At 39.4% G+C, this 24,335-nt stretch overlaps 1 protein-coding gene across 3 annotated transcripts; it reads right to left on the bottom strand.

Annotated features, from left to right (window-relative positions):
* Positions 1 to 545: 545 nt before the first annotated feature.
* Positions 546 to 9,004, bottom strand: LOC106372748 (terpenoid synthase 3, chloroplastic-like). 3 transcript variants are annotated; one of them, XM_013813036.3, is made up of 7 exons: positions 8,831 to 9,004; positions 8,454 to 8,733; positions 7,828 to 8,197; positions 2,854 to 3,072; positions 2,582 to 2,720; positions 2,086 to 2,325; positions 546 to 1,058 (listed from the first exon to the last, which is right to left on the bottom strand). In XM_013813036.3, the coding sequence occupies exons 1-7, from the start codon at positions 8,936 to 8,938 to the stop codon at positions 768 to 770; spliced, it is 1,647 nt and encodes a 548-aa protein (XP_013668490.3). In that variant the 5' UTR covers positions 8,939 to 9,004; the 3' UTR covers positions 546 to 767. The 3 variants fall into 3 exon arrangements, with proteins under 3 accessions (XP_013668490.3, XP_013668491.3, XP_013668492.3); XM_013813037.3 differs by having other exon boundaries at positions 8,837 to 9,003; XM_013813038.3 differs by lacking the exon at positions 2,854 to 3,072.
* Between the last annotated feature and the right edge of the window lie 15,331 nt (positions 9,005 to 24,335).

Genomic DNA, 24,335 nt, shown 5'->3' with positions numbered 1-24,335 from the left:
ATAGCTTTTTACAATTATTCTTTGTTTATAGAATTTTCAAAAATTAAATTTACTATCAAATATTTTTAAAATATTATAAAAAGAGCCATACAAATATAATTGTAAAAGGCTATGTAATAGTAATTTTCATTTTCTTAACTCCTAAAAAGAATAATAAACTATATTTTTGTAATAATTTTCCTTTTCTAGTGTCCAAAAAAATGTAATAATAGTTTTCTTTTTCTAAATCTTTTTAAATCCTAATAAAAGAGAATTGTAACATATTTTTGACACATGTCACAATCTTAATAAATTAATTGACACATGTCGCAATCATGTTAATTAGCAACTTTGAAGAACCAAGCTTTATATAATAAGATAATTGTTGTTGTGAAATGTCTTTCAAAAAAAATTTAGCATTTCGAGGATCAAATGAGAAACTTTACCAATGATTGAGATGATTGCTGAATTTGATGTGATTATGCAGGATCATATAAGACGCATCCAAACTCATGAGGTACATCACCACTATATTGGTCATAACATTCAATATGATTCATATTGTGTGGATATCAATAATTTTTTTAAAGATATATAGTAGTCAATTGGAAGCAGAAAGAACAGAAGATAGAAAATACAACAATGGTTGAGGTGATTATTGTATTTTACAAGCTCTTAATTTTTTTTTTAACTACATAATTCACAACTTGAGGAGGGAACTATATATGTCTGCACTCTCACCAATATTATGAGGAGGGAAATAAACCAATATTATTTGTCTGGTTTAATTATGGAACAGGGTAGACGAGCAAGGACCGGACATGATCGACGGTCTTAGCCTTTTCGGGACTGCCATAGCCATCACCGTACTGATAAATGCACTGAGCCACGCGTCCGAGGTTAGCTGCCGCTTCTACGAAACCTTGATGTAGCCAACAACTCTTCCTTTCCAAGTTCAAGTCTTCCCAAGCCACACCGATCATTTCTCGAATGTACGCACGTGACTCTGCCTCTGGAGATCCAGTTTCATGCATGTGACATTGTACGGACTTAACATTGTCGCCTCTTGCCAATTCCTTCTGTTACTTTCTCACATATTTACCAAAAGAAATAATACATAAATACATATCATATGTTGTGCATAAAACCGCTATATATTCATAGACCGTCTTGAACGTGTGAGCCACTGAGCCCCGATAATTTGTTAGTCCATTTAAAAAGACTAGTTAATTGTGGGAGGGTCAAAATATATTTTCCAGTGCAAGAATAAAGACGGAAAATACAAATTAATAATCTATGTTTTCCAATATTTAATAAAGATGTTTATCTTATAATCTATCTGTATTTAAGAGATTAGTGTTTTAGATTTTTTTTTAAAGATTGATGTTTTATATTTTAATAATGAAGTTACGAGTTAGTGACAAATATTTGTACACAAATAACAAAGCTGTGTCTTATGTATAAAAGTAGAAAGTGGTGTTTATATTTTACTGGAAAACCAATAATATATGTGAAATATGTGTGAAATAGTCAAATCACAAATCATATATATATATATATGTGTGTAAATGTACATATATATTAATTATAGTTATTTTATACTTCTTCTGTTCCTTAATGATAAACTTTTTAGAAAAAAAATTGTTTCAGAAAGATTTATTTTTGTGTTTTCTATGAAAAAATTGTAAACTTCAAGAAAATTAATTGATTTTATTGAATTATTATTGGTTAAAAGTTATTGAAAATTAAAAATTACAGAAAACGATACATTTATTATGGTAGTTTAATGTGTTTTCTTAGTATATGTGAAATTACTAAAAAGTTTATATTTGTGGAACAGAGGGAGTACGTTATTTTACATATTACGATTTGTTTGGGATCACAACTATTTAAGGACATTCAAGTATATATTTGAAGAAAAAATTAATGTAAATTTCTTGTAGAAGTTGTCATTTATTTTATTATTTTTTCTTATAAATTTGTTTGGTTTCTTTAATAAGTCATTAGTTTGCAATTGTTGTTTAAGACCCTTTTACTATCTGTTAACACATGTAAATTTTGTAATATGTACTAATAATACTATCAAGTTGTGAAACCATGACTAACCGAAGAAGTGGCGAGATCGTTAGCGAGACGGAGGATTGTGGCAGAGTTTCGAATAACATGGTGGTGGTAGGAGACAAGAATGTCTAGGTTTTGGTCGGGGAATAGACATAACAAGTGGAGAAGTATTGTAGGGACAGAACTTGAGAGCCAACCATTTTCCATGTACTCTTCGAGTTTAGGTTTGTAACCTCTTTTGTACCACTTTGCCTCTTTTAAAAAAGTTGTACACATATCTGCCCACTAAGTAGAGAAAACAAAATTGAATTATAAAAGTGATTTTGGAGAAAATGTATTAATATCCATATTAGAAAAAAAAACATTTTATCACATAGAGCAAAGAAAAAATTAATCTAGTATTCATTTGTTTTCTTAAAATCCATTGGGGAAAAATATTTACTTAATTGTGTAGTTGACATTTTGAATGCTAATCATAGGTACATTTGCATGCACATTCAGTTGAATTAAGTAATGACATCTACACAGCGAGAATACGTACGGATTTTTTCAGGTAAGGAATCGCATTAAATTCTTTGTCTCTTAGAATTATATATCCAATCTGATTGATTTCGTTGATGAGACATAGAAAACACAACTTCATGTACTTGGGAAGTTCTTCGAGACGATTCACATCCCATCTGCATAATGAATATATTAAATGACAAAAAAAAAGATATCAGGTTAAAAGAAAGAAATAAACAAAAAAATTAATAACCACGAAATGAATCTGGCTTATAAATAGTAGATGTGTAGTAAAATATTTTTGAATACTTTTCAACAATGGCTGTGAATAGTTGGAGCTCCTCCAGTGTCCCATATATATCGTATATATCGTCGATAGTGGTAATAAGCATGAATACTTTTGTAAGCATTTGTCGATGATGTGCAAACTCAGGCTCACAGATTACTCCAACACTCGAGAAATAACTCTCCGTTATTCGATCTCTTACGAAATCAAGGATTTTTGTTAATCCCGTCTTGCTCCACCAGCTGCTTCATACAGATAATCGATGAAACAAGAAAATAATGTTTTTGAATGTTTAAAATGGCTGTTGTATGCGTCTACATAGTAACCTATTATGTACATTTTTAGAAATGCAACCATTTACTTTTCTATGATTTCTAATAGTAAAAGTATATATAAATTGCATTTAATCTCTACAAAAATCTTAACATATTTAATCTCTACAAAAATCTTAACATATATACCGTGACAAGTCATGAATTTTCAACTGAAAACAAATTAACAATGAATAAATAGTTATGTGTCATTTATGTCTGGTTATGTTCATTTTTAATATGAAATTCTTAATATGTTTCTTGAGATGACTATGTATACTCCTTTCATAATAAATGTTATTTAGACATATTTTACGCAGATTAAGAAACTAACAAAATATACTAATCTATCATTATTTATTATATAACTATTTAAATAAAAATAATTTAACAAAATATCTATTGGTCATATAAAAGGGAAAGAAAGTGTTTAATGTGAAAAATTACATTAGAAATGTAGAATAACATTTTTTAAAGACAAAATAAATAGTTATGTGTCATTTATGTCTGGTTATGTTCATTTTTAATATGAAATTCTTAATATGTTTCTTGAGATGACTATGTATACTCCTTTCATAATAAATGTTATTTAGACATATTTTACGCAGATTAAGAAACTAACAAAATATACTAATCTATCATTATTTATTATATAACTATTTAAATAAAAATAATTTAACAAAATATCTATTGGTCATATAAAAGGGAAAGAAAGTGTTTAATGTGAAAAATTACATTAGAAATGTAGAATAACATTTTTTAAAGACAAAATAAATAGTTATGTGTCATTTATGTCTGGTTATGTTCATTTTTAATATGAAATTCTTAATATGTTTCTTGAGATGACTATGTATACTCCTTTCATAATAAATGTTATTTAGACATATTTTACGCAGATTAAGAAACTAACAAAATATACTAATCTATCATTATTTATTATATAACTATTTAAATAAAAATAATTTAACAAAATATCTATTGGTCATATAAAAGGGAAAAAATCGTCGGTATGTCGTCGGAATAACGCTATTCCGACGACATACCGACGAAAAAAATCCTCGGAAATAACTCCTCGGAAATTCATATTTCCTCGGAAATCCCTCGGAAATTTCCGACGGAATTCCGAGGAAACCCTATTTCCTCGGAATTTCCGAGGACCACAAGTTCGTCGGAAATTCCTCGGAATATTCCGAGGAAGATGTCGTCGGAATATTCCGAGGGATAAACTTCCTCGGAATATTTCCAAAATTAAAAAAAAAAATTATAAATTTATTTTTTTAAATTGAAATTCGAAAATATAAAATTAAAATTGAAATAGAAAACATATTTAAAATACAAAAAATAATAAAATAGTTTTTATAAATAAAAAAAATGTTTTATAAATACAAAATTAGTTTTAATAAATATGAAATCATCTTTTTATAAATACAAAATAGTTTTTATAAATACAAAAAATAATAAAAGAGTGTTTATAAATCAAAAAATGTTTTATAAATACAAAATTAGTGTTATAAATATAAATATTTTTATAGATATGAAATCATCTTTTTATAAATACAAAATAGTTTTTATAAATACAAAAAACAATAAAATAGTGTTTTTAAATCAAAAAAAATATTTTATAAATACAAAATTAATTTTAAAATATGAAATCATCTTTTATAAATCCAAAAATCGAATTTATATACAAAGAACGGTTTGTATATTTAAAAATAGTTTTTATAAATACAAAAATAAAAAAAATAGTGTTTATAAATCAAAAAAATGTTTTATAAATACAAAATTAGTTTTAATAAATATAAATATTTTAATAAATATGAAATCATCTTTTATAAATCCAAAAATCAAATTTATATACAAAAAACGTTTTGTAAAATCGAATTTATATAGAAAAAACGTTTTGTAAATACAAAAATAATGAACAATTTATAAAAAAAGTTCTAAATCAATTCAACACAACCAAATCACAATTCTAAACCTATTACACAACAAATCACAATCCTAACCAATCACCCTAACAAAAATCTATCAAAAACCTTCTAAAATCATCAAATCTACTTAAAAACCTAACAAATAGGACCTAAGAGAGTGGGATAGGGTCCTTACATGATTTGCAAGGGAATGGAAAGGATTCGCCGGAGAGATCGTCGCGAGAGAAGGTGGAGAACGCCGGAAGGAGAGAGAGATCGCCGGAGAGGAAGAAGAGAGAAATGGGGAAGAAGAGAGAAATGGGGAAGAAGATGCGTTTCAAGTTTATAAAACCTTGGGTCCGACGGATATTTTCCGTCGGAATTCCCTCAGTATTTCAATTTCAATTTTCGCGAAATATTTGGCGGCTTGTTTGCCCGGTTAAATGAAAATATTCCGAGGAAATTCCGACGGCCACTTAAATATCCGTCGGAATTTCCTCGGAATATTTTCATTAATTCGAGGAAAAAAATATCCTGTGCATGTATTTCTATTAATTTATATTGTTCCTCGGAATTTCCTCGGAATATTCCGAGGAAATTCCGAGGAACTAGTGTTTGGGGTTTCAAAACGTCAATTTTTTTTTATAAACGCATCGATCGATGTATATATATTCAAAAACGCATCGATCGATCACGTAGATGCACCGGGCCGTAAGAATGTGATCGATCGATGAGATTATCCCATCGATCGATTGAGGATATCAAGTGTTCCTCGGAATTTCCTCGGAATATTCCGAGGAAATACCGAGGAACTAGTGTTTGGGGTTTCAAAACATCAATTTTTTTTGCCGTATTTCATTTCTTATACAATTGTAATGCATACCATTGAGGATTCTTTGTATAGATGAGCATAAACCATGGAATAAAAAATTTCAAAACGAATTGTAAGTATTCCCTTTACCGTTCATTAAAGTGTATAAGTGTTTCTCTTATGTTGTGGGGATTTCGTTCATACAATCGGAAAAGTGTTTATTATAGGGTAAGGAACAAATTTTTGACTTCATAATGAACGTAAGACCCTTAATAAGGGTTATATAGGTGTTATTCAAACCGCAAAACGTTGTTTTCGGTTTAAAAACCCTATTTCCTCGGAATTTCCTCGGAATATTCCGAGGGAATTCCGAGGAAACCCTCTTCTTCCTCGGAATTTCCTCGGAATATTCCGACGAAATTCCGAGGAACTAGTGTTTGGGGTTTCAAAACGTCAATTTTTTTTATAAACGCATCGATCGATGTATATATATTCAAAAACGCATCGATCGATCACGTAGATGCATCGGGCCGTAAGAATGTGATCGATCGATGAGATTATCCCATCGATCGATTGAGGATATCAAGTGTTCCTCGGAATTTCCTCGGAATATTCCGAGGAAATTCCGAGGAACTAGTGTTTGGGGTTTCAAAATCTCGAATGTTTTTTTATAAACGGATCGATCGATGGATTTATGTCCAAAAACGCATCGATCGATCACTAAGATGGACCAAAGCGTAACAATGTGATCGATCGATGGGTATATGTCCAAAAACGCATCGATCGATCACTAGTTCGTCGGAATTTCCTCGGAATTTTGTAAAATCCCTATAATATTTCCTCGGAATTTCCTCGGAATTTTCCGACGGATTGATGTTTCCTCGGAATTCCGTCGGTTTTTTCCGAGGAACACATTTTTCCTCGGAATTTCCTCGGAATATTCCGACGGATTGATGTTTCCTCGGAATTCCGTCGGTATATTCCGAGGAAATTCCGAGGAAACCCAAATTTTGGGTTTCCTCGGAATTTCCTCGGAATTTCCTCGGGAAATTCCGAGGATTTCATTTTCCGTCGGAATGTCCGTCAGAATACCGCTGTTTTCTTGTAGTGAAAGAAAGTGTTTAATGTGAAAAATTACATTAGAAATGTAGAATAACATTTTTTAAAGACAAAATAAAAAAAAAAACTAAAATAACATTTTTTATGGAACAGAGGAAGTATTTTTCAGTCTTTTTAGACCATCCGCAATAGTGAGACTCATTGGAGTCCTTAGCACAAGGGCATTTTGGATTAATCTTGGATTTTTTTGATTTAAAAAAAAAAAAAAAAGATGACCATTCACGGGCCGCCACGTAGTCAATGGGACCCGTGAACAGTGTAAGGATCAATCCTTATCAAAGGATTTTAAGGATTCTTTTTTGCACAAACTCTAAGAAAGTGGACTCCACACCCTCTAAAGATTTCCTTAAGAGCTCCCATTGTGGATGCTCTTAGATTGACTGACTCCTACCTTCTTGGATCGGTTATATATAAATCCATTTATGTTTTCTAAAGTCTTATAACTAGAGAATAATCATGAATCTATAACTCAAAACCAGAGAACCTATTCCTTGGGGTTTCATTTTAAATGTCGTTTTGAGTTTGTGCACACAGATTAAGAAAACAATTAATTTTGTATATTTCAAAATAAAAACACAATTACCTATACACCTAACCATATTTCAACCAATAAAAAAATAAATTGCTGAATAAAATTAATAAATTTTGCTTTGAAAGTCGGAAACGACACATATTTTGTAACGAAAAAATTATTTACAACGATACTTAATATGAAATGGATGGAGTATATTCGTTAAATCTCAGTGTTCGTTTTTTTAAACTTATACATAAAACTAGTAATTCCAACATTAACATAAACGAAAAACGAGTTTCAAGACGAATCATGTATGGTTTAAGTTAGATTACCTAGAGAGAGATTTGAGCTCGTCTTGATGGATAACTTGTACGAAATTGAAATCAAGTTTCGCCAATTCTAGTAAGTTAGGGTTCGTGTCGTGTGTCTCGCCATACACGTCTATGTACCATCTTGCTTCTAGTCTTCGCACCCTCCGATGGTATGGCATTTCTAGCGCACGTATCACCATCTTTCGAACATAAGATGTGCTCTCATTGTTCTTCATTTCCACGAACTTTTTAAGTCGTGTTGTTGTATAGTATATGGTTTTTTTCAGTTTAGTATCGAATCTGGTCGAGAGATATGAAGCTTCGTACAGTGAAAGAACACTCTTGATGTCTTCATCATCCAAGCCATCTCCAAAAAAGCAGCCAAAAACATCTGCAGTGATAGTAAACCACAATTTTATTTGATTATATATATATATATATATATAATAAAATAAAACAATATGACTGATATATTCCAAATAATTTTTTTTTTCGTGCAAGTCCAGAATCAGAAATATATAGTTAGAATTTTCAAATCAACATTCATTTTCTAAATTATAAATTATAAATGAACTCTAAAAATAGATTATATGTCAATATTCGTTTGTATTTTTTAAGCAATGTGTATATTTATTTTTGCTTTCAACCTTGTGCGATATTAAAACCATGTTGCCTTAGGAGTCGGAACTTAAGGGCAGTCGCATATAAGTCTTCAGATCTCTTCCGATCTACCCTCTTTCTGTGTCTCACATGTCTTACGTGAACATTCGTTAGAATCTTCTTGATTTCACGTTCGAAATGGTAAGAAATTCCGAGTCTTTGTAAATTGTCAACGAGCTCTAGCTGTTCAAGTAAACCCTCTGTTTCATCAAGCATTCTACTAACTTCTTGCTTTAATAACTTAGCTCTCTCGATTTTGTCCTCTTTCTGCATAGTATAAAATATTATCACTATACAGTAACTTCCTGAATACTAATATATCATATAGTTTTATATGACACGTTGTATATACAGATTTTCATACATATACCGCATATTTGTTCCCGAGCAAGAGGAGATTCTCGTGCTCCCAAAGAGACGGTCGATAGTTTGCAGAGCGACGGGCTTCAAGAGGCTGTGACTGTGTTTTCATTATAAATTTTTGCTTTTTCTAATGATTATATTAAAGAGCTCAAAATTGTGATGAACTATTCTTTAGACTTTGCAACGTTAATTTATACTGTCTAACTAAGGTTTGGGATCTGGACCACAGATATCATGGTATTCTCTTTTCGTTAAAAAAAAAAATTATTTTATTTACATGTACTTTTAAAATATCATCGTTGTACATATGATACGAATAATACTTAGTGTTGGTACGGGATTCAGTCGACTAGGTTGAAAGAACTCGAAATGGGATGACCAAAGACGTTTTATTAGACCGATTAATTGGGTTACAAGGGTGACAACACTACAAGAAAACAGCGACATACCGAGGGAAAAAATCGTCGGTATGTCGTCGGAATAACGTTATTCCGACGACATACCGACGAAACAAGTCCTCGGAAATAACTCCTCGGAAATTCATTTTTCCTCGGAAATCCCTCGGAAATTTCCGACGGAATTCCGAGGAAATGAATTTCCGAGGAAACTCCGAGGACCACCAGTTCGTCGGAAAGGTCCTCGGAATATACCGAGGGAGAACTTCCTCGGGATATTTCGATGGACTTTCCGATGGTCCAATCCTCGGAAGTTCCGATGAAATGTTCCTCAGAATTTTCATCGGGAATTTCCGAGGAACGGAGCCCTCGGAAAATTCTGAGGAAGGAGTCCCTCGGTATATTTCGATGGACTTTCCGATGGTCCAATCCTCAGAATTTTCATCGGAAATTTCCGAGAAACGGAGCCCTTGGAAAATTCCGAGGAAGGAGTCCCTCGGTATATTCCGACGACTTATTCCGAAGAAATGTTCGTCGGAAATTTCCGAGGGTTTATTTCCTCGGAATTTCAAAAAAAAAAATTTAATTTTTTTTTTTTTTTTTTGAAATTTAAATTCGAAAATATAAAATTAAAATTAAAATTGAAAACATATTAGATAATATTCAAAGTTGTACAAATAAAAATAAAACATTCCGAGTTTTTGAAAAAAAAAACTACGGGTCTTGCACGTTCGGGAACACCTCGTTCGGGTACATCCTCTGCATCATCTCCATCATTTGCTGGTTCAGCCTCTTCTATGCCTCATAGCCCGCCTGTTGAGCCGCCATCTGGGCCTCCAACAAAGATATGCGATCATCCTTGTCCTTCAACTGAGCCGTAAGTACTTCTGGATCAACAAAGGGCGGTGGTGCAGAAGAAGGAGGAACCGACCGGGGGCGACGACCCAAACCGACCAAACGTCCTTTCTTCTTTGGAACCGACTGAAATAGAAAATAGCCAAATTTAAATAATATAAAAAGATGATAAAATAAAAATCAAGAAATAAATGAATTGAACTTAAAAAAAAGAACTTACCGATTCAACGATTTCGTTGATTCTAAACCGGGACAAGTTGGTCGAAGCCGTCGAATCATCATCCTCGGTTTGAAGCTGAGACACTTCGTTTTGCACCTGAGTTTGGACCAGGGTGACCACTTCCCTCACAAGAACATCATCAATCTGGCCGGTCTTCTTGTTTGTATACACTCTCTTCATTAGGGCGAGATCATCAACCGGCTCGCCATCATTTTCTTCCGCCTTGAAAAAAACATAAATTAAAAAAACATTAGAAATTAGAAGAAATGCACAAAAAAATAAAATTTCAAACTTAAATAATTGAAGAAAAAGCGGCTGAACTTACCATGCGATCCTCCAGACTGGCAATAGATTGAGCACCCAAGTTATGCTTGAAGACGCCCTTCCCTTTACGGTCGCTTCTGCGGTTGGTGGAGTTGGTGGAAGAAGTTTCTTTCGTCTCTTCCTTATCCCAATGCACACACAACTCCGTCCAGACCGTGTTGTTCATCGACTTTGGGACCTTTTAATAAAAAAAAGAAAATAGTTTAATACATAAAAAATAGTTTAATAAATTAAAAAATTGTTTAATAAATTAAAAACAACCTTGTTGATTTCCCACTTCTTCTTCCACTCGTGGATCTGCTTCCCATAGTTGTCCATAACTTTATTGACGAAGTGGTGATAGATAAAGAGCGTATCATCGGAATTCCAGTTGAATTCTTGCTGAAAAAAAAAAACACATTAGTAGAAAATTTATATTAAAGATTAAAAATATAAGTAAAAAATTAGAATACTTACCGCAAACTGACGAAACCACAGATGCTGCTTGTCGGAAGGGAAGTCAGTGAAAGTCAGATGTCCCTTGTCGAGGGCCGAGTATATCATACGGTTGATCCATGCGCTGATCCCGTTCTCAGATCGGTTGAACCTAATAAAAAGAACAAATTATTAATAATGAATCAAATTTTAATGAAAAAAAATATGTTTAATTACCATGTTTGACCCCGTCCATGTGGATACGGAGTGAGATAGGGAAGATGGTCACGACCGGGCTGTCGAACCAACTCCGTAACACTCATCACTCCCGGAGGACCCGGAGGACCCGGAGGAGCAGGAGCGGATGCAGCAGCGGGAGCGAGAGGAGCAGGAGCGGGAAATGGAGAGGGAGATGTATGGTAGGAGCTGTGGGGCGAAGCGGAATCCTGAATCTGGCTGGAATCCCGAGACTGGCTTCCCGTACCACCACGACCACGACGCTGTCGAGGCCGGGTCTGATCATCATTAGACCTGTAAATTAAAAAAAAACATATTTAAAAATTAGTTCTAATAATTTTAATAAATAAAAGAACATATTTAAAAAATAGTTTTTAATCACAAAAATATAAATAGTTTAATAATTACAAAAAATAGTTTTAATAAATAAAAAATAGTTTTAATAAATAAAAAATAGTTTAATAATTACAAAAAATAGTTTTTATAAATAAAAAATAGTTTAATAATTACAAAAAATAGTTTTAATAATATTAAAAATGTTTAATAAATATAGAAATTTATATTATATATATTTATTTATTTATTTTTTTAAATCTCAAATAATAGTTTTTAATCACAAAAAAAGTTTTATAGATATTAAAAATGTTTAATAAATATATAAATGATTTTATAATGCAAAAAATAGATTTTATATACAAAAAACGTTTTCATATTATATATATAATTATCAATTAGATTTTTATAACCACAAAATTTATAAAAACTAAAAACAAAATTCCAAATCAAGTGAATACCATAATCAAACTCGATTTTACACAACCCTACCATTCACCCTAACAAAAATCTATAAAAATCATTCCAAAATCATCAAATCTACTTAAAAACCTAACAAATCTAACCTAAGAGAGTGAGATAGGGTTCATACATGATCAGTGACTGAAATTGAGGAGGATTAGGGCGGAAATCGCGAGAGAGAAGAGAGAGGTCGGCGGAAATCGCGAGAGAGATGGAGAGCTTCGGCTGAGAGGAAGAGAGAAATGGGGAAGAAGATCTGGTTCGACCTAATAAAATGAGGCGTCCGACGGAAAATGTCCCTCGGAATTTCCTCGGAATAATTAAATATTTCCGTCGGAATTTCCTCGGAAATAATTAATTCAATTTTCGCGAAATATTTGGCGGCTTGGTTTACCCGGTTTAAAACCCCTAGTTCCTCAGAATTTCCTCGGAATATTCCGAGGGAATTCCGAAGAAACCCTTATCTTCCTCGGAATTTCGTAGGAAATTCCGAGGAAAAAGGGTTTGGGGTTTCAAAACATCGATTTTTTTTTTGCCGTATTTCATTTCTTATACAATTGTAATGCATACCATTGAGGATTCTTTGTATAGATGATCATAAACCATGAAAATAAAAAATTTCAAAAATAATTGTAAATATTCATTTTACCGTTTATTAAAGTGTATAAGTGTTTCTCTTATGTTGTGTGGTTTTCGTTCATGCAATCGTAAAAGTGTTTGTTATTGGGTAAACCACCAAAGTTTGACTTCATAATCTGGTTAAGACACTTAAAGAAGGTTATATACGTGTTATTCAATCCGCAAAACATTGTTTTCGGTTAAAAACCCCTAGTTCCTCAGAATTTCCTCGGAATATTCCGAGGGAATTCCGAGGAAACCCATATCTTCCTCGGAATTCCGTCGGAATATTCCGAGGAAACTCAGAGGAAAAAGACTCTATAATCAAATCCCTAAATCGACAAGGTCTATTCCGAGGAAATTCCGAGGAAAACCTATCTTCCCTCGGAATTTCCTCGGTATTTCTATTAAAAAAAAAAAAGTCGATGCTAGTCTGTTTCCGAGTAATCATCACCAGATGAATCTGAATCTGGATCTTGGTGAAACTCTCCAATCATTGGTTCATCGTGGTAATAGTTCCTTGAAGGCAAACGGAAGGAGGCGCTGCATCATTACATGGCAATCGTGGCTTTTCAAGCCAGTAAACTTTCCTTCTTTTCTGTCGATACAATTACGCAAATTAGATGCGTAACCGTCTGGAAATTCCACATCATTTGAAATCCAATCAAAGAACGCATCTTTTCCCTGTGCATCAAGTCGGTATATGGGAAAAGGAGCCCTACCATTCTCATCAACATGAAGTTCTGAACGAGCACATATATCGACTAAATCCAGTCTTGACTACAAATTATCCTTTGTTTTACCTTGAACATTAAGGATCGTGTTCATGAGATTGTCAAAAAAGTTCTTCTCAATATGCATGACATCTAAATTATGCCTTAGCAGATGATCCTCCCAGTATGGCAGATCCCAGAAAATACTTTTTTTTGTGCCAGTTATGTAGGTCTCCAACAGCATCTACCGGAAAACGCTCATGTCCACCGACGTCTGGCGTCCTTTCTGCACCAAAATCTCTTAGTTGTGTCTTCAAATCTTTCCCAAAAATTTCCGGAGGTGGACTGTCAAACACTCTCTTGTTCTTCGTAAACAAATTCCTACTCCTATGATATGGATGATCAGGTCGTAGGAATCTTCTGTGACAGTCAAACCAACACGTTTTCCTTCCGTGTTTTAGTTGGAACGCATCACTGTTATCTTGACAATATGGACATGATAGCCTTCCATGCGTTGTCCATCCAGATAACATACCATATGCTGGAAAATCACTTATTGTCCACATTAGTACTGTCCGCATTTGAAAGTTTTCTTTACACGAAACATCGTATGTTTCAGCACCTTGAGTCCATAGTTGTTGCAACTCATATATTAGTGGCTGAAGAAACACATCAAGTGATCTCTTAGGATGCTCTGGTCCGGGAACGAGAATCGAGAGAAACAAAAACTCTCGTCGCAAGCACAAGTTTGGGGGTAGGTTGTATGGTGTAAGAATGACTGGCCATAGAGAATACTGTCTTCCACTCTTGCTAAACGGGCTGAAACCATCAGTACATAATCCAAGGTAGACATTTCTTCTCTCATACGCAAAGTCGGGATACTTTGATTGGAAATGCTTCCACGCTTTTGCATCTGAAGGATGTCTGATCTCACCATCTGTTGAGTGCTCCGCATGCCATCTCATTGGTTGCGCTGTGCGTTCAGACAGATACAACCTCTGCAACCTTTACGTCAAAGGCAAATACCACATACTTTTATATGGCACTAGAACTCTTCCACTCGTATCTTTATAACGAGGCTTCCCACAAAATTTGCATGTAACACGTTGTTCATCCGCCCTCCAATAAATCATGCAGTTGTCGCTGCATACATCTATTACCTGATACGATAAACCAAGATCAGCTACGAGTTTTTGAACCTCGTAGTATGAACCAGGAGCTACATTATCCTCGGGTAGAATACCTTTTACAAAATTAGCAATCGCATCCACACAGTCTTCAGCCAAATTATAATCTGTTTTAATGCCCATCAATCTTGTAGCAGATGATAAAGCTGAATGACCATCTCTGCAACTTTCGTACAATGGTTGCTTTCCAGCATCCAACATATCATAAAATCTCCTAGCTTGTGCATTGGGTAAATCTTCTCCTCTAAAATGATCATTTACCATCTGCTCAGTACCTACACCATAATCTACATCCAATTGGTTCTTCTAATCTAACCGCTGGCTGAGGTTCGCTAGTAGTACCATGTTCATAATCAGTTTCTCCATGATGATACCAAATTTTTGTAACTTCGTGTAAACCCACTCAAATATAGATGAGTCCAAACATCCTACTGTTTAATAACCTTTCTATTTTTACAATTAGAGCAAGGACATCTTAACATACCTGTTTTTGCTTCCGGTTGTCGGTGAACTAACCCCATGAATTCGGTTATACCTCATTGGTATTCTTCCATAAGCAATCTCGTGTTCGAATCCAAATGAGGTCGATCGATCCAAGAACGAAAATAATTTGAAAAAGACATGTTTTTTATGAATCAAATTAGTGTGTAAATGGAGTAAGAGGGAGGATGAAGATATGGAGTGAATGAAGAGGAAGAGGGTGCTTGTATTTATAGTTGAAATCCTGCCGACAGACCGAGGAAATTCCGACGGAATTCCGATGCCAACGGCTAGTTAGTCGGAATTTCCTCGGAATTTTTAAAATCCCCCAACGGCTCTCCAACGGCTCTCTAACGACTATAATATATCCTCGGAATTCATCGGTTTTTTCCGAAGAATACATTTTTCCTCGGTATTCCATAAGAATATTCCGACGGATTGATATTTCCTCGGAATTCCGTCGGTATATTCCGAGGAAATTCCGAGGAAACCAAATTTTGTGTTTCCTTGGAATATCCTTGGAAATTCCTCGGGATATTCTGAGGATTTCATTTTCCGTCGGAATGTCCGTCAGAATACCGTTGTTTTCGTGTAGTGCAGGAGATCAAGGAAACAAGCCGGAGCTCGAGGAGCAAACCGGGAGAGATACAGAGCGATTAGGAGTGAAAAGAGACTAAAAACCCTAGATCTAGCCGCTCAGTATATGTGTGTGTAAAGTGTCGATGCCCCTCTTTCTGTTCCCTTCTCCTCCTTTATAGGCTTCCTCTCCTTGATGCCCTAATTTCGGTCCTCTCTGGGCCTTAGTTCGGGGAGGCCGAGTATACGGGCCTGGGTGGAGTTCCTCCGAGCTGGGTGCTTTTGGTCGGCTTTGCCAACGGCTAAAAGCACTCTAGGACCGAGCTGACGACTCTACTCGCCGAGCCGAATAAATTAGGCCAGCTTGCTGGGCTAGGTCATGTTATTTGATGGGCCTTGTGGAGGGATGTAATTCATCTCCTACAATAAGTCCTCCCCCCCCAGTTCACTTGTGAGCGGCATAGCGGTCTCAGTGAATTTGTGGGTCAGGTTTGTTCGGATAACATGTTCTAGCGCGAGAGGCAGTCCTCCCCCCGTTGGTCGCATGCTGTTTTTACTCAGAACCGATGGAGAGTCTCTTTTCTCGTCTCTCTGGTCATTGCTTGACGCGTTTAGTCGCTCGAGTAGAGTCTATCATGACTTGCTTGCTTCTTTCTTTTGTCTTTGCGATGGGGGCATGTTTTACTCGGGTGACAGATTACTTCGGGTGAAATGATGGGGCCGGTTTCGCTATTCGACCGGGAATCGGTTTAGATCAAAATCGGAGATTAATTCTGGTTTGACTATCCAATCGGAAGCCGGTTTAAGCGAGAAACCGAACCGTCGCGAGTAGGTTTCTGGGCGTGTAGGCGGCCCTTGAGGCCCATTTAGGCCCTTCTAGACCTAATGATTGCGTTTGGGAAATGTGCCCTCGTTTTTACTATAAGTAGATCTTTCCCTTTCGCTTTCGTCATTCTTCTCTGCAGACTCAGGTATTCCGCTTTCTCTCCCTTCTCTTTACTTTTACTTTCTCTCTCTAGATACGTCTTTCGTCGAGTAGAGTTGTTAGTTTAGTCTGTTGGTTTAGTCGTCCCCAGGGTTAGAAAGCATGCCTTCGAGAAGTCGATTATCGCGCGAGGAGAAGGGAAAGGATATCGCTACTTCTCCGAGTCCGACTAGAGACGTGACAGCGAATGGTAGTCCGCTGGATGAGTTCGACCTGATTCATCGCGATGCTCTACGAGATACGGAGAACATAAGTCTATCCCAGCGTCTTTTAGTCGCCGATTCCCATAGGCGAATTCGTGAAGAAGGCGCGGATCGCGTCAAAGTCGGGAGCAGCGATGTGAGCGGTAGCGGTTCTGAAGCATCTAACCAAGCCTCGAGACCTTTGAGACAAGTTCGTCGGAGGGTTCGTTTCGACCAGATAGACTGCCGTCCCACGATTTATCATCCTGGCGGGTTCTTCCAGGAGCTTTCTCCACTCCCACCTGAATTATTGCGTGATCTGCGGGCTCAGTCGTGGGGGAATGTGTTCGGTTCCTGCTCCTCTCACCACACTGTGAAGAATTTGTTAAGGGAGAATGGTGGTGCCGGCGTTACCAACATCATCCCGTCTCCCGAGCAACGTCCTTGGTCGCCTCCGGTAGGCTACCAATGCGTGTACGAGTCCTACTTCGGAGAACACACGAAGCTCTGGTTTCCAATCCCTCGGTTGGTAACGTCGTACGCGTTTCGTCGAGATATTGCTATTTCTCAATTGCTGAATGGATCATTGCGCATAGCCATCATGTTGATGGTTATGGCGGCGGAGATGGGTATCTCGATGAGCGTGAGGATGTTTGAGGAGCTGACTTTCACGACAGCAGACCCAAACATGATCTTCTTGGTAAAGATGCGTGCGAACTACAATGTCTTGACTGGTCACCCAAACAAGACGCAAGATTGGCAGCGTGTGTACTTCTACATCAAGTCCGACGAGCACGCCTTCGAAGAGCCGCCCGCGGATGACTACCGCGGTTTATGAATAAAGAACTTGGTAGAGATTTCTCTGTTTGGTTGTGTTTACTCGATGATTCTAACTCCCCCCTTTTTTGGTATTCGTAGTTCATCACCCGAATACGATCGCATACCCAGAGAATTTCTTCGAGAGTGCTCAAGCGATCGCAGCGCACAGCCATCTTCGTTGGCCGGATCTCAGTCGAGAGTGGATATGTCGTCAACAAGCTAGGATCGCTAGAGGTTAGTTCTCTCGGATACCTTAGGTCGAATTATCATAGTTTCCGTATTAAGTCTTTGTCTTGTTCTTCTCGTCGTAGTTGATTGGGAGTCGAGGCTTCTATGTGTTCTCGGTCCTCACAAATCTCGTCTCTCTCTATTTACTCGGAAGCAGCAGAAACTTCTCGACAAAGCCAGAGAAATGGAGGGAGTTCCAGATTTGAGCGCTCTGCTGAAAGGGAAACTGTAGCTGCTTTCGAAGAAAACTACCTCAGATGTTGTTCCGGAATCGACCAATTCTGAGGAAGCCGGGGCTTCCAAGGGAAGAGACTACGTCATAGTCGATGAGGATATCGGTGCAGAGCCCTCAACTTTAAGTCCTAAAAAGAAGAAGAAGAGCAAGAAAGCGAAGAGGAGAGTCACCGATGGGGCTCCTGGTGCAGACGTTCCGCTTGGAGAAGAAGCTTCTCTTGGCGAGGTTCTAAGGGCTCGAAAGCGAAGAAGAAGAAGGAAAGGAAGAAAAGGCCCCGAGAAGAGGCCACTTTTCCCGCTGATCACGATGATATGCCAAGAGAAGGACGAGAAGCCACTCCAGAAGATCTCGTCGGGGCAGATCCAATTGAAGCGGTTCCTGAGTATCGCCCTAAAAAGAAAACGAAGAAGAGGTCGGTTAAAGCGGTGCCGCGGCCAATTGCTGACGGAACCACTCCTGTTGACTCTGCAGGAAGAAAGAGTCTTTCTCCCGGAACTCCTCTAGAGAAGAGAAGAAGAGTCGCAGCGTCAGAAGGCGGTTCTAGGAGCGAGTCTGCAGCGAGCGAGAGGTCTGCTCCTGATTCGGCGACGAGAAGAGGCGCTCGGTCTGAAGGTTCCCCTACGAGGAGAGGGGGGGGGGGGGGGCTCTCCTGAAGAGAGGCAATGCCTGAAGGACTCGCAAAACTTGGAGGTTACTCGTGAAAGGGAGAGGGTTCAGGCCGCTATGACTGATAAGGCGAATCGTTGCTTTGGTCGCGTGCGCGACTACTTTACTCGCTTAGACGCCTTTGGAAAGGCGAAGAATTTATATGGGCAAGCCTCAGGGACGAGGAAATTCCTCGAGATGATAAAGGAAGCGGGACGGAGATCCCGCAAGAGATGATCGATGTCTTCGCAGAGCAGGAGAAGCTTCATATGGCCGCGACTACAGAACTTTGCATGGATCCGCTGTCTGACAGCGATCTTACTCATTCTCTGCTAGTTCTTCCTTCTCGCTTCCTTGAGGACAGGTTTTGAGCACCGTTTGATCCGTATGGATCGAACGCGGATCTGATCGGACCGGAGATGGCTTCTCAACTCATTGCCTCCCGCGAGATCACCGAGGAACCGTCTGAAGAGCCGATGGTTGATATCACGTCGCCTCCGACAGAACATGCTGAGGTTCCGGGGAAGGATACCTTTGAGGAGTGCCCGGAGAAGGATAACCTCGAGGAGAGCCCTGAGAAGGACAACCCCGAGACAGATGGTATCGTAGTCCGTGAAGAAGGGACTGAGGACGCAGGCACGAGAGGATGAGGAGGAAGAGGGTGATCGAGCTGAGAAGACGTCCTCGCCAAACCCAACGAGGAAGAGGCAAACAGTGAAATCGAGAAAAGAAGCAACTCAAGCATCCCGTCTTCTAATGCAGACCTTCTCGTTCCTACATCTGCTCAAGTGGAGGGCCCGATTGCTTCCGTTAGCGAAGACCCTGTGGACCCTCCTGCTCCGAGTGTGCTGAACGGGGACGAAGAAGACCCTGCTGCTTGACCCTCCGCTGATGTTGTATCACTTAAACTTTTTGTGTTTTCTGTTGAAATGCGTTTGTGGTCTTGATAGACCCTTTTGTTGTATGATTAGATACATTTTTACCTTGTCGGCGAGTTGCTATTTTAAGCAAACTTTAAATTCATGTGTTGTTGTTTCTTATCCGTATCTGCGATGTTTTTAAGTAAATCTCAGCTCGCCTAAAAGTTTCGCAGCGTGTTCGCTTAGAAACGATGGGTCCTTGATCTTTGACTTTCGCAAATAGATAACAAAATAAGCCGCTAAGGGACTTTGGTCAGTTCTTGTCGCGTTAAGGCCGAGATAACGTCTAAGTGCGCCATTCTATTTCGAAGACAAGAGACTGATTCTAAGAGTGGAAGGTTCTTTTATCAATTTTTCCAGTGACAGTCGGGTATTTGGGTAGCTAGTCTGTTACTTGATAGTCGAAAAAAGGTAAAGATTTCGCTCTTTTTGGTCGGTCAATGCTACTGGGGCATAGGTGACTCGCGACTGTTGGGTCCTTCAGCTAAGTGTCTGATCAGGGCATAGCTGAGTAGTGGAATGCGAGTGTCCGCATACCTCTTGTTGGCGGTACGGGAATCGCCTGATGCGATGACCGTCCTACGACGGGCGGGGTTCATCGATCGTCATTTACTCGATTGAGATTGAAACAAAGAACTAGGTTTTGACTTTGGTGTTGTTACAGCTGGGTCGGTTAAGGCTGCCTACGTATCTCGGTTGAGGATCAAGCCGTTCGTAGTTCGATTTTCCCGAGTAAAAGTGGCTATTACAAGCACATTTACTCGGTTGAGTGGAAGTGACTGCGGAGGTGCATCTACGAGTAGAAACGGATTAAGTGCATTGAGTTCCATGCTCGAGGCACTGCTCATCCGTGCGACGTTTTAAGTCGGTAGACGCCTGGTTTGACGACTTTGACGATCTTGTAAGGTCCTTCCCACCTAGACCCGAGTTTACCGGCGTTCAGTTCCTTAGTGTTTTCAAACACCTTGCGCATGACCAGGTCGCCGAGTTCGAGGGGTCTGGCCCGGACCCTTTTGTTGTAGTAGCTCTCTATTTGATGCTGATAGTTTTGGATCCAAAGCAGAGCTTGGTCCCGACGTTCTTCGATCTCGTCGAGCAGCATCTCCTTGTTAACTTCTACGTACTGGGGCATCTTTGAACGTCGGAGGCTTGTAACGTTGACCTCTGCGGGGGCCATAGCTTCGAGACCGTATGCAAGAGAGAAAGGTGTTGATTTAGTCGAACCTCTTGGTGTCATGCGGTGACTCCACAGGACTTCGTCGAGTTCGTCGGCCCAATGTCCTTTCTTCAAATCTAGGCGTTTCTTGATGCCGTCAATGATAAGCTTGTTGGAGGATTCCGCTTGGCCATTCCCTTGCGGGTAGCGAGGGGTGGAAGGGCTTAATCATATGTTCCACTTGCTGTAGAATTCCTTGAAGTTGCTCGACATGAACTGCGATCCGTTATCAGTAACAATTTCGTAAGGCACCCCATGGCGGCATATAATGTTCTTCCTTACGAAGCCGCGGACTTCTTTGTCCGTGACTTGAGCGAAGGCCTCAGCTTCAATCCATTTCGTGAAGTAGTCGGTGAGGATTTAAACAAAACGTCGTTGTCGGGAACTGGGGAGGGGTCCTATGATGTCCATTGCCCATCGCATGAACGGATAAGGTGTTGTTGTCGTTCGTAACATTTCAGTTGGGCAGTGGATACTTGGTGTGTGCCTTTGGCATTTGTCGCAACTTCTCGCGTAGGATTCGCAATATGCGTTCATTGTCGGCCAGAAGAAGCCTAGACTTCTTACTTTGATTGCCAAGGCGCGCCCGTCTGAGTGGTTGGCTCTGGCGCCTTCATGCGTCTCGGCCATAACCCTGAGGGTTTCGTCCCCATGAATGCTTTTAAGGAGTACTTTACTCGCGGTCCATCGATGGAGTTTATCGTCTAAGACGATGTAATGAGCATTGCGTGCTTTTAGCCGGCGTGCTTCTCATTTCTCGGCTGGGAGTTCCCCTTTGCTGAGATAATCGATGAACTCTGTTCTCCAGTCCGGATCGAACCCGTCAGTATCTGGTGAGGTGACTGGGGCTACGATGACCGTTTGGTTGGTCGAGATATTGATACTTGGCTTCTCAATGCGGTGTATTGGGATGGTTTGTTTAACCTGATCTCGGAGCTTGCTACCAAGGGCCACGAGGGCGTCGGCGCAGACGTTTTCCCCTCTGGGAACTTTAATGAGTTTGAAGAATTCAAACTCTGCTGCTAAACCTTGGAATATCTTAAGGTAAGCGTCCATCCGGTCGTTGCGGGCGTCGTAGTCGCCGCTAAACTGACTGGCGACTAGCTGTGAATCACAGTAGGCGCTTAGACGTTTAGCCTTGACAACTTTTGCTAAGCGGAGTCCGGCGATTAGAGATTCATATTATGCTTCATTGTTCGACGCCGGGAAGCCGAAGCTAAAAGACTGTCTGATCAGTTCTCCGGTCGGGGACTGTAGTTGGACTCTGGCTCCCGCGCCTTTGTTAGTCGAAGATCCGTCGACATGAAGGGTCCAGTTTGGGTTCGGGAGCGCGAGGTCTTGCTCCAGTTCCGGAGCCAGTTCTACAGAAAAATCTGCAAGAACCTGGGACTTTGCCGCCGTTCGGTTCCTGTAGGTGATATCAAGTTCACCGAGTTCGATAGCCCACTTTGTTAATCTCCTGGACCTGTTGGTGTTCTGAAGTATTGTTCGGAGGGGCTGGTCAGTTAGTACTTCCACCGAATGTGACTGAAAATACGGGCGAAGCTTTCTTGCTGCTTCGACGACGGCCAGTGCCATCTTCTCCAAAGTCGGGTATCGCATTTCTGGTCCCGTCATACGCCTGCTTGTGTAGAAGATTGATTTTTGTTCGCCGCGGTCTTCCTTTATCAGAACGCTGCTGACTGCTGTGGGGACACCGCGACGTAAAGAGATAGAACGTCGCCGACATCCGGCTTGGCGAGTACAGGTGGCGTAGTCAGATACGGTTTGAGTTGAGCAAATGCCTCCTCGCACTTCTCATCCCAGATAAACTTTTTATTCCCTCGCAGGAGATCGTAGAATGGTAGACAATTGTCAGTGGATCTAGAGATGAACCGATTGAGTGCAGCAATCCGACCCGTGAGCCGTAGGACTTCTCTACTATTTTTTAGACTTGGGAGGTTCAGGACCGCCGAGATCTGCTTCGGGTTGGCTTCGATTCCTCGTTGTGTTACGATGTAACCAAGGAATTCTCCTGAGGAATCTCCGAACTTGCACTTCGCCGGGTCTAGTTTCATGCCGTACGTGTTGAGATTTTCGAAGCAATCTTGTAGGTGGCCGAGGTGGTCGGCAGTGTGTAGTGACTTAACAAGCATGTCGTCGATGTATACTTCCATGGTGTCGCTCAGCTTATCTGCGAACATTTTGTTCACAAGTCGTTGGTAAGTCGCTCCTCCGTTCTTTAGGCCGAATGGCATGACTTTATAGCAGTAGGTTCCCCTGTCTGTGATAAAGGCCGTTTTCTCACGATCGTCAGAGTGCATCATGATCTGGTTGTACCCGGAGAAGGCGACCAGGAACGTGAGCATCTCGTTCCCGGCTGTAGACTCGACTAGACGGTCGATATTGGGGAGAGGATAGCTGTAACACCCCCAAACCGTCCAAGACATAGATCGACCCACCAATCAAACAAGAACATGACCGACGGATGACCCATACCAAGGGTTGGAGATGAAAGGCCAACCGGCCAGCCAACAATCAAACAAGAACATGACTGACCGTCCAACCCAACACCATGGTCCGGAAGCGCTACATGACGGGCTAGGGACAATCCGGCCAGAGTCATAAAATTTACTCTACGACCTAGAGCAGTTCGTCCATTAACACGTCCCACTAACTCAAGGCTTAAGGATTTGCAACCTACACCCAAAGTTAAAGGTTCCGTTAGATCAAGGCCTAAGACTTCTCAACCCGTACCAAGACCTAACATTGTGTTGGTTCGGACTAAACCAATATCATATTGGACCCATTGATTTTTAAATTCAATTCAAGGTCTTTTAAGAACATTTAAATATTTTAGGGACCCCAATCAAAATAAAACGCAACGGAAACATAAAATGTTTTAAGAATCAAACCATAGCCAAATACACTGCAAATCTACTCCGGTGGCCTATGCGTCCAATCCTCTACAACCTGGTTTCCTGCAAAAAGGACAACGAGAGTTGGGTGAGTAACGTAAGGTCACTCAGTGAGCTGGCTACCTCTACCCAAAACCTTGTAGCTATCCCCGACAACCCCAAAATAACTATCAACTTAGCCTAAGCGCAGTAAACAAAGCTTAAGGCTAATCCGAAAACACACCGACTAAGGTATGCTCAACCTTAATCTAATAATAATCCTTGGCCACACGACCAACTACTAAAACGGATCCCTTACAAGTCTAACAATCAAGACTCGATTAAAGACAACACCGTATCTCGGTGCTAACACTGACTTGAGGGTTCCACAACCCCCAACACAAATAAGACTACTCGTCACGACACAACACTCTAACTCGAGCCCTGGTGACAACGTGTTCATCCTCTCTATCGGCAATATCCTATCCCCCGACCACAGATGCCAGAAGAAGGAACTTTCAACCGACCGGGGCCCACAGTCCTTCGGGTCAACGCACGACAGCCCACAGTCCTTCGGGTTACTGCC

This window comes from Brassica napus, chromosome C8 (assembly GCF_020379485.1).
Source record: "Brassica napus cultivar Da-Ae chromosome C8, Da-Ae, whole genome shotgun sequence".
NCBI classification, from domain to species: Eukaryota; Viridiplantae; Streptophyta; class Magnoliopsida; order Brassicales; family Brassicaceae; genus Brassica; species Brassica napus.
This window is presented reverse-complemented; position numbering and strand designations above follow the sequence as displayed.